This window comes from Lutjanus erythropterus, chromosome 13 (assembly GCF_056507025.1).
Source record: "Lutjanus erythropterus isolate fLutEry1 chromosome 13, fLutEry1.hap2, whole genome shotgun sequence".
NCBI lineage: Eukaryota > Metazoa > Chordata > Actinopteri > Lutjaniformes > Lutjanidae > Lutjanus > Lutjanus erythropterus.
In genome coordinates, this window is record NC_139329.1 from 11,896,197 (window position 1) to 11,907,770 (window position 11,574).

Sequence of the window (11,574 nt, forward strand, 5' to 3'; positions counted from 1 at the left end):
TTAATACAGAAATTATAATTGATTATAAATGTAATACATAAATATAATAGATATAAATACATAATATATAAACATTTCTATAAATATAGAAATATAAATAAATAAATGATAATAAACAGGGTTGGGCTAAAAGAACAACTTTGTTTTATAACTTTGTTTTGACGGAAGTGTGTAAGTTTCCACTTTTACACAACATGTTATGGTTTTATTGATAGTTGTAATCATGGCCTACATATCTCCCACCATACCAACTGAAAATATTTAGGAACAGGCCATTCTAGCAGAGTCAAAAAAAAAAAGTTTGAAATCGGCAAAGATTAAAACAAATGTTATTTTTCTGGATATACCTGTGCAAACAATCTACCTCGGGTGTCTATGTGATGTATTATAAGTTACTGTAATCACAGCCTCATACACCAGAGGTAAAGTGAAAGCACAAAGTTCTCTAGGATCAAGGGTGAACTTTTTATATCATTAACTGTACACTTCATAACATAATGTTAAAATTCATCTATGTTTTCAAATGTTTTCAAATACCTAATCGTATAAATGTTTGCCACTGCTTCTAATAGGCTTGTACTTCAGGTGTTGCTGATGAAAGTTATTTTTTCAGTCTCGCTGAGTCCTTAACTTCACAGTTCATGGAGAGGATGCCACCCAAAAGTAACCTGTTTTTAGTAAGAATTTAAGAAGCTGATTTTTGGTTGTGGCAGCATCATTATAGTATACCCTTTTTTGCAGTTTGGACACAAGACCTCTACATACGTTATTGTTTTATTCTGACAGCTAATAATAGAATACTACTAATATTGAATATCAATCATTCTGCAACTTTAAAATGCCACCGCCAATCAAACCTAACAGATAATGTTTTTTCTAACAAGTTCTTGTTTTCTGAGGTGTTCCTGGAGCCATGTCACAACCATTCACAATTACGTTCATTTTTTCCAGCTGTGTGTCCATTTCCTTTGTGTATTGTAATCAACAGTTTGGTTTTTTTTAGTATACATACTGACTGCTTTGAGTATACTTCATTGTGTCAATTATCCCATGTGAACACACTAAAGACAGGTTGTTGTGTGGAATTGGGACCGAGTTTGTGTGTTGGTGGTAGAGCGAGCAAACAGAGAAATATAAACATCACCCTCTAGTGGAAGAAAGAAAAACATCCGTTGTATTGCTTTCATTCATTTTCATGAGACTGGGCTCTCAGAAAATCTTTTTAAAGGAAAAAGCCTCAATATTAAAAAATACCAAAAAGCAGTTTGTGAACTCTGAAGGGAAGTGATCATACTGAAGGCCTGGTGAGACCTACACCAGAGTGCTTCTACAGCCTAAAAATGACTTTTTCTTTATGGTCTATTCATGCTGTGATTCAGTTTCCTCACAGGTTGGACAATGACTTCATGTCATGAATGGTTGAAACAAGTTGTATAAGTGCTGTTACACTCGTGTAAAAAAGTTTATATTTGTCCCGATATTTTCCAGCTTCTTACAGAGAACTGATGAAACTCTATAACCCTTTCTGAATACACCTCTTTGAATTTCATGATATTTAACCAAATCTCAGCATTATTGGAAGCACTACAACAGTGGTAAAAGTCTACAGCTGGGCTTAGACAGGCTTAGTGGCTTTGAATTTTTGTAGGCCTGCTGAGAATCTTGTTACAGCATGTATCAGTCATATGAGAGCCGATTTGTTCGTCCTGAATCACTACTGGATTGCAAACTGAGGACCACACAGCCTGGAAGTATTTCTCAGGGTGCATCCAATCAGGACAAGTGTGGATGAATAAATGATGACGGAGAAAAAGCCTTCCGTCTGTGCTCCTTCCTATCACAGACAAGACATTAGCAGATCCGCACTGTCTGACACAGGCTGACAATCTATGAGCTCATAAACATCTGGCAAAAAAAAGTGACTCATATGCAGTTCTCTGAAGAGAAGAAGGAAGTGACACAGAGAGATGGAAGAGTGCCAGAAATGGAAATAACAAAAGTAGGTTCTGAGAGAGAAAGAACAGGCGGAGAAAGGTTAGACAGCGGTTGAGAGCAGATCAATAGAGAAGTACGTGAGGAGGTGAGTCAGAGCTCAAACTATCAAGACTGACTGACACTGAGGGGTTGAGACTGAACAGTGATTGAGGGAAATAAGGGAAGGTGTTGTGTAGAAAAGAAAGGTGTGAAGACCTTGGTCATATTGTATTTTTTAGTCTGTTTATAGGAAAAAAGGCTTTAAAAATCTCCTGTTTCATTTTAATTGGCTAATGTACTTCTCACTGAAACTCTGCCAGGGAAAATGTAAACACAGGCTCATCTCATCTGATTTCAAGGACAATCCGACCCAGTGCCAGGCATTATGAAGAACTATATAGAAATATCCAGTCTTCTCGTGGGTGGCCTGTTTGCTTAGGTAGGTCATATGGAGGCATCAGTGTTAGATTGAGAATGTTTCATAACCACTTAAAGACTCCTTGGAGTAGCTTTAAATATACATTAACTTGAGTGATGTTACATCATAAAAAGATTATTTAAATTTACAGTGTTTTTTTCTTAGACTTGGCCATGATTTCTAGACATGATAACACTGTACTAAGGTATACAGTTCTTCTAAGCTTCATTCGTTGCTATGGTATTTGAACATCAAATTAGCATTCGACTATTTGTTTGGTGGCACTTGTACTGCCTGTCTTTTGTCAGTCTGCGTTAAGATTTCAATGAAGCTGCTGCTGCTGCTTCTTCTTCCAGTGGGTCCCTGTGTGGCGCACCCCCCGCCTCTCCCTCTCTGTGTCTCTGATAGACAAGGCAAGCACTGGTGCAGGAGCTTTAGCGTGAGCTGGACATGCTGCACCCGCCTCAGACTCCTTTCCACTCAGAATGACATTATATTTACATTATAGTGTAACATGGTCATCCACAAATAAAGAGAGAAATAAACTACGAATGCAGCAATGTATTAGAACCTTTAAGTTGACATGGCGAACATGTTACCAAAAAGTGTTACACCATTATCATAGTCATGATCTGTCCACCTGATGAGTGTAAGTCTAATATTCACTTCCTTTATCTCTGTTTTGGTCTCCTTCATCTCCTGAGAAAAATATCTGACCCTTCATCTGCTAAATACTCCACTATGACCACTAGCTGGTTGCTAGTGTTGTCTGCTTTTGGTGAAAAACTACTAATGAATGCACACTGACATAATACTTTTTAAGTGCACAATATACTATTAAAAGTCAACGTACTGTATGGTAAAGTGTAAGGACAGACTACAACAGGCAATAATTACCAGACCAACATGGATGATTTTCATCACCACTCCACATTCATGTTCAATACATTCACACTGCAGGCTAAAGTGGTTTAATTCAGCATTTCCTCTGCTCATATTTGAAGTGACTCTGATCAGTGGAAAAACACAGCGTAAAAAAAAACTAACCGAATATGGTATTTTATGTTTATTTGGATCACTTGTGGTCTGATTTGTGTCAATGAAAATTCATGAGAAATCATATGACAAACCCAAACTTTTTTTAACCTTATCAATCATTAACAATAATCCCAGAAACAACTGATAAAAACTATTCGAGTTGAAGTTTTAGTGAAATCAAGGTTAGCATGACTGCATCAGCAAACTTTAGATTTTTTTATTTCTCATACATAAATTATACTCATTCAACTTTGTGTCACTCTTTCTCCCCTGGTCATCCACACTCTCCCCTGCAGTGGCTCTATGCCTCCCAGTTTGTGCAGATGGCAGCTGTGATGAAGGCGTTCAGCTGCTGCACACAGAGCCGTTAGGCTGTATTATAATTTAGAATGTTGTTTCAATACAAGTAAAACTTGAAATTATATAAATGAAAGTGTTACAAAAATGAAGGCTAAGTGAGGCCACAAAAGAACAAAGATGAATGGTCAGCATAATGATAGGACCCTTTAAATTACACAAAAGTGGCCTAGAGTGGATAATATGACAACATCACAATGAGCTAGATTATAATTTAATCACTAGACTCTAAAGGGAACACTAAAAAAAACAATCCAACAAAAAATAAAATTGATCTGAGCAGTTAATTTAACTCAGTCATCTTACACTGTGAGTGTAAATTAAGTGACAACTGGCCAAAAATCTACTGTACTGCATTAAAAATTGATCAGTGGTATTTACAACACAACACATCTGTTGCCACAAGTCGCAAAAGAATAACTGGCAGTCAAAATACAGCATACACGAACACATCTTTATCAGATACGATCCGATTTGCCCCAATGCCTTTCCGATTTGATAAATGTTGTGAAACTGCTGTACATCCTGTCTGAACAGGGTCTAAACAGTGGGAAAAGGAGGAGGAAAGAGGTTCCAAAAATGGCTTTTTGACCAGTCAAGACTAGATTATTTTTCAAAAGGGACGTAACTAAAATTAAGAAAGAGAGGTTTTGTGTGTCATACATATACTTTGATGTTATGATGGATTTACAGAACAGGTGACATCATTCTGCCAAACGCACAGAGTCACCATGAACGTGTGCACACACACACACAATAAGGAAAAAGAAGCATCAGATAGAAACCTAACAGACTGCTTTTACTCCATTTGAAAAAAATTCTGAGATGACGCTCATGTTTTTGCTTGCAACACTGCAGGGGAAAATCTCCTGATTTTTCTTCATTTTGGAAGCACATGCTACGCCGTTTTTTTTGTGTCAGTGTGTCCTTGTTAGTCAGTGAGTCGAAAAACAGATCATTACCTTTCAAGATCAACTGAGACTTTTCGGTGGTCTGGGCACCCCCAGGTCTGCTGCTCACGCTGGCAGCTGCCATGACGTCACAGCTCTGAAACACAACCACACACACAATATTATAACATATTGTCACTTCCTTGCAACATTAGAACAACAATTACATAAATCAACCACATACTATTGGTAGACCTAACAGCCTGGTCAAATAAATTTAATAAAGGCAGATTCTTGTTCCTCCCATCAGATGTAGTGAGTGCCAAGACTTTCATCATACCCCATCACCATCACCTTGGGCAAAGTCAGAGATGTAGCCTGCTGGACTGAATGCAATGAGAGCTGCATATCCAAGGACAATGCGCAGTAAAACTGAGGTCTGGTCTGAAGCTATTGTTAGTGTTGATCTGTACTTTGTATATCAAAAGAAGATCTTAACCCTAAAACTGGTTCGTTAAGCAGATCCTCATCCTGTTATTAGTGTAACTTGCTGCAGCACCAAGGTGACTGCTGTTGGCATCTGAACCTGAGACCAGACAAAACCCACTGATGCATGACCAGATGTGACCCGGGTCTGATAAAGGCTAACCATTAAGTGCTGTATTGAACGAATGACCACCTGAGGTCTGGCTCCGGACTGCAGACACACAGATCAAGGCAATCACAACAAAAGCGCACAGCATCTTCCGTCAACCTTGTGAAACAAGCTGGCCGGCTACGCAGAGTTAGCTAAATCCGTCACTCAGTGGATACTGGCTAAACTTAATATAAACAAATGAAGATTTAATTGGCCCTTGTACGCAGATTTCATTGTCCTCGTATTTAAATACCCTTGGCTGCTACGCACAAAACACAAACACGGAAGATGATCAAGGCATTTCTATGCATCACTGTCAAGTCAAGCACAGACACAACTGACTTCCGGTCAGCTTTTCCAAACTAAATCTCAACTGTCAAACAGTTGCGTTATAACGTCTTATGAATGAGAGAATTCACGCACTAAAATTTGAGGTGTTTTTTTTACTGAAAGAAAATCGCATTACGCAACTCTTTCCAATGTTGTACACAACACAATGCGCGTTTCCCCACCACTGTTCCGAGTCTGTTACATTTGTTTTGAAGGGTAAGTCAACACACGTCCGGTCTGATGTGACCAATTCTGTCTAACCTGACCTATGAGAAGCTAACTATTAGCAGCCAGCTTCGTAGGGGGGTTTCTAAAAGGACATATCGATAAAATCTGTTCTGGTAACCTGACAACAAGTAAAGCAGCATTGTTAGTTATGTGGTTTAAGTCAGAACACGCTATAGCTATTGAAACACCAACAAATTAGGCTTAAATGCAGTCTATCTCGTACCTTTTTCAGCTGTGCTCCGCTGCTGTCGCTAGTGAACTTTCATTTCCGCCTCAGTGACAATACCACGTGACTGAGGGTATGTCTTTTCTATTGCACAAAGCATTGTGGGTCATAAATATTGGTAAACACATATAGGCGTATAATGGAATATGTTTCATATCATACCTCTATTGCTAAAAAGCACTCATTTATTACAAATTAAGTTGAAGCTTCACTTTACATGCAGATAGAATAGAAAAAACAGCAAAGGTAATAGCAGTATTATTAGATCAATATAAATGAGCTCCAAAGTTCAATCCAAAGAGAAAATGCAATGATGAACTCATCCCAAATGTCAGCTTAATGTCTACCAGAATTTTACTTTAAAGGACCAGTGTGTGAAAGATTTACTGGTCCAGCAGTGAGCTTGGAGCTTTCAAAGACTTTGTCTCACTCTCCCCTTACAAGTGCAAATTAACTTATGTTGGTCTTGAAAGGACCTGCACCCCCTGTTGATGTAAAAAGTTAATTCTAAGGAAAAAACAAAACAAAAACAAAACACAACAAACACAAATGAATGATAATGATTAAACACTAATGAAAAAACAAACTTATGAATGTAATATTCATTTTCTGCTGTATTCTGCCAATAAATCCCTGTAAATCGTAAACACTGGACCTTTAAAGCTGCAATAATTTACTTTCTATTTTATTTTTGGCCACTTGAGGGCAGTTGAACAAGCTGAAAGCACAGCTTGCTATTACTATTACTATTATCCACTGATAAAGATGTTTTACCGTGCTATAATCAGCAGACACCGAGCAACATTAATTAGCTCTGTCGAGAAGATTATGTAACTTAATTTATATAGCACTTTTCTAAAACAGGTCACAATGTGTAGAATGTGTTTGAAGTTGCAGAAAACATGATTGGACCACTGACTTTCTCGATACAGCAAGACAGAGAACATAAATTAGATGAGAGATACTCACTGGACCTATGATTATGGCTTCTGATTTATCTGAGATGAACCGAAGAAAAGTTTTGAGAAAGCTAGTTTTTAACAACTGTAAGACAGGACTGTATTTTGACCAATGGTGCTGTGTTGTTTGAATCAAGAGAGAAACAGACACATAAAAATATACACATCAAATGGATCCTATTAAAATGTGACCTAATGGCGACATATAAATTGTGAATAATAATGGTCCAAAGACTGATCTTTGAGGCACTCAAAGGATGTGGAGGATTTAAGAGAGGTGGAGGATAGAATAAGTGGCCTTTCATTCAGAGATAAAATAAAATTATGTAAAATGATGATATAATTTGACAATCAACCTCTCACTTCAATCCCAGGCACTATCTCTCTGTATTTTATTTTTCAGGACGTATATGGGTAAATGTCTTTGCAAGAGTCCATTTAATGTTGCCTTATTATGCCTTCACTGTGGTAAATATCATCCTACTCATCACAACACTGCGAAAAATGGAATTGAGGGAGAAAATGTATTTTTAGGGATGATGCACACTTATTATGTACAGTGTAACTTCTTGGTGATTTTCCTCAATTTCTCAGTTTTGTTCTGCAGAGTCTTTGCTGTTTCTCAGTGAGCTTGCATTCCACAATTACCAGTCTCGTGCAGACTCGTACCAGACTACATGTGTGAGCATCAGTCCAAAACTATAAAACTTCTGTTGTTTTTTTCTACTTGGAATTTCTTGTCTATTTCATGCTGCATAATACTCTCTTAGCAGTATGCAATAAAGCATCAAATGACAAATGAGGACAGCTGAGTACAGATTTATTTTATTCATCAAGGACAGAGGAGAAGGAAGTGGTAGGAGACGAGAGGACATGAGAGAAGTTGGGGTGAGAGAAGTGAAGTCTTCTCACCTGATGTACCACCTGTGTTGTGCTGTATCCTCCTAAACCTGAAACATCTTTTCCACCACTACTTTTGGTTCTTCTTTTTAATGAGAAGTCCCCGAAAACACAAAAGTACAAATTTTATTTTTTGTCTAAAGCTAAATCTGAAGCAGTCTAAAACTCAGGATTCAACAAGTCATTGAAAAAAAGCCAACATCTAAACATCATTCAAAGAAAAAAAAAGTCACTAGAGACAGTCTACCTGAAGCTGGCCTCACTGCTCTCTATAATCAGACATTTGATCTCCTCCTCCTGTTTGGGGGTCTTTTGTCTCCACTCTTGTTCTTTTTGGAGACACATCTTCGCCACCTCATTTTTCCTCCAGAAGAGTGTGATGGTGTTTCTGTGATCCCTAATGACAGTGATCATTTTGCAAGTCAAGCTGGAGACAATGTTTCTCTTCTCCCTTATTTCCTCCTCCAGGTATCTCACTCTCCTCTGCCATTTGTCTCCAGGTTCCCTCAGTTATGGACCAGCAATCTCCTCTCTGACCCTGATCACATCTCTCCAGTGATCTTCCATGGCAGAAAGCCTGGCCGTAGTCTACTCTCTTTGAATGTAGAGACTATACCCAAGAGAGGTGAATTCTCTCTCTACTTGTCTTCTGCCTTTACGGAGCTCTCTCCTAGTTTCTGTCACCTCTTCCTCTAACCAGTGGGTGTGTGATTGAGGAACCAACCACTTGTTCCTAAAACTACCTATTTCTTCCTAGTGGTGTCTGCTGAGGTCCTGCCAGGTTTTCTTTTCCTTTCGAAAGTCGTCCTCCATCTTCTTTACCCAGGTGTCCATCTCTTCCCTCTCCTTCTTGCCCCAGTTGTTAAGGCCTGTCAGCTCCTAGAGAGCTTCATTGCTGCTGAGCTCCTTCAGCGTCAGCCTGGCATTTTCCTTCCTCGGGGTGATGTTATCACAGGTCAGCCTCTTGACTGTATCCTGTATATGCAGTTAACTGTAGAATCAATAGGATTTGTCCAAGCTGTTGATTGTTGAGTTTCATTCCCAGGACATCAAATATCAATGTTCTTTCTTTTTTAAAAATAAATAAAAAGAAAATTAGGAAAGTGCACTTTCTTCAGTTTTCCAGGTGCAGAGCAGTCAGAAATAACAACTAGCAGAGCAGTGATGGAAGGATTTTTCACTGTAAATACAGCTCAAATCAGACTGTGCTGTGAAAAGTACTTTACTTACAGGTTTTGGTGTTACTGCCCCACAGTTGTTACATCTTATCTGTGGGGAAAACTTCTATGCAACAATGATGCCACAAAAAGACAAACCTCGACTTGAAATAAAACACCACTCTGCAGCCAGCAAAGGTACTGAATGAGCTGAATGAAAAACTAAATCAATGCAATCTCATTTTTTTGTTGCCTAAACATAACCAAACTGTGACTCAAAACTGCAAATTGTAGAACAAAGTAAAAAATAAAACAAAAATAAAATAATCAAGTCAATTAATTCTAAAAACTGAAAAGTGATCACTGACTTCTAGTTTCACACAGGGCTCAAACCCCTGTCTCTTGGGGGGAGTCCTGTGTTCAACCCATTCATCCACCAAAAACCCTCTGTACAGAAACTATTTCTCACTCTTTTATAACTAAACCAGGAGGCTGGATGTAAACAGCCAAATAGCTGCCTTATCAAGACGTACTCCCTGCAGAGCTAAAGTGGACCTAATCCAGCTCCACGTCTCTGGCTCTAGTCCAACTTGACCTCTCTGGACCTAGCTGGGCTTGACCAAAGGAATGTGATTGGTTAGGATAAGAATATCAGGGTAAGCCAATCAAACAGGCCTCAGAAGACTGGATGTCTAGAGGTGGAGGTCTCTGCTGTGTGACTGGCAGCTGCGACTGAGATATCACTACTGTGACTGTTTACTGCACCTCAAACCTCTGACTGAACTCATTTTTAATCTTATCCAGGCCAGTGAACATGATTTGAAAGATATTTAACATAAATCTGGGGGCTTCATAAGATGAATAGCTCATAACTGAGGAATATAACAAATACATAACTTTTAAATTTACTGCTATTTACAAATTTAAGATTTCCATTTGATGCCCAATAAATTTCAGAGGGAACACTTACTCTTTTTACTCCACTATTTGTACACTAATAGTTACTTTGACCATTTGGATTTTAAAAAACATGTGATGAGTTTGTAAAATAAAGCATTGTTATAGATCAAAGTACCAAAAAAGCAAATGAACATGACATCCACCTCAATCAACTAAACTAAAATGCTTACATGTGAATGCATTTATAATAATAATAATTCAAGGACATAACCATTATACATACTTGTATAAAACTAACAGGATCCTTTTTCTGCACTGATGTCTTTTATTTTTAACAGCTCAAAATTCTTCTACCTATTCTTTGTTCTGCACTTTTTACCTGAATGAACTTTTTGAAGCAGGACTTTTATGATAAGCTAAACTAAGCTTAGCTAAGCTAAGCTACGCTAAACTAAGCTCAGATCAGGTAAGGTAGATAAGATAGAATAGAGCTTTATTAACCCAAAAGGAGATTCTTGTGCCCAAAATTGCTACAACATTACAGCAACATAGATAAAAAAAAAAAATAGTAAACAGAATATTAAATGTAAAGGGAAATATAAAAAAAATTAGTGTGTAAGGAGTAAATAAACATAGTACTTTTCCATCATGGTATCTTAGTTTTAGTTGAGTAAAATATTTAAATACTTCCTCCACCACTGATAGTTCACAGTATACCATCACTCAGGGCATAGAAAAGGACATCACCACCAGTTAATGTGCTTTAATACAATGATAATTGAGCTGATGGTTTGGCAGATCTGCTGGTCTGCTCTCAAGGCACAGATCATTTGACCACAACCATTTACACATGCTAATGTTGTACTCTGATTATTTGAAAGGGGGAATTTGGTTTACAGACCGCAGTTAAAATGAATAGGACAAATAAGAATAATACATACTCAATAAATGAAAGACATCTAATAGAGGCGTGGTACTTACAGTTTGCATCCTTCATCAAGATTTCTCTAAAGTTTTTAAACTTCTGAATGGTCACTGTCCCGACATTTACGGTGTTCATGAGCAGATCCAGAGAGTCACGTGTCGACATCATGAACACCCCAATGAAAATGCTCATCAAACTGAGGCAGCTACTTGGCCAAACTTGACATCAAGGAGAAAAGTGACATCATTTATGAAATCTATGGTCTCTCTTTTGGTAAAATAGTAGAAGTTCTATGTCTCTGTCAGATGCGGCAAAAGTACACACATTCTTTACTCAAGTAGAAGTACAGATACTTCTGTACAAAAAAAAGACTCTTGCAAAAGTAGAAGAACTGATTCAACTTCTTTACTCAAGTAAAAGTGAAAAAGTACAGGCTCTGAAATGTACGCAAAGTATAAAAGTGAAAAATAGCCCTCTGCAGGACATTTCTACATGCTGTTTCTGTGCAAAGCTAATTGAAACTTTTCTCTGTGGTCAAGTGTCCCTTTTTTGTCTTGTTATGTGTGTTACATCATTTTTGTTTTTAACATTTCTCTTGCATGATAAACACTGAAAGATACACAGAAAATCATATA

The 11,574-nt window shown here is 37.8% G+C and overlaps 1 protein-coding gene and 1 pseudogene across 3 annotated transcripts in view; both read right to left on the minus strand.

Moving 5' to 3' along the window:
* wwp2 (WW domain containing E3 ubiquitin protein ligase 2) overlaps window positions 1-6,167 on the minus strand; it is a 56,301-nt gene extending 50,134 nt beyond the window's left edge. For 2 of the 3 annotated variants that reach the window (XM_084735132.1, XM_084735130.1), the window contains exons 1-2: window positions 6,096-6,167; window positions 4,750-4,834 (exon numbers count right to left, since the gene is read on the minus strand). In XM_084735132.1, the coding sequence (XP_084591258.1) occupies window positions 4,750-4,822 (73 nt within the window). In that variant the 5' untranslated portion in view covers window positions 4,823-4,834; window positions 6,096-6,167. Of the gene's footprint in view, window positions 1-4,749; window positions 4,835-5,356; window positions 5,541-6,095 lie in introns of those variants that run through there. The other variant, XM_084735131.1, reaches the window with a different exon arrangement.
* LOC146316221 (uncharacterized) lies at window positions 5,322-11,104 on the minus strand (annotated as a pseudogene).
* Window positions 11,105-11,574: the final 470 nt, after the last annotated feature.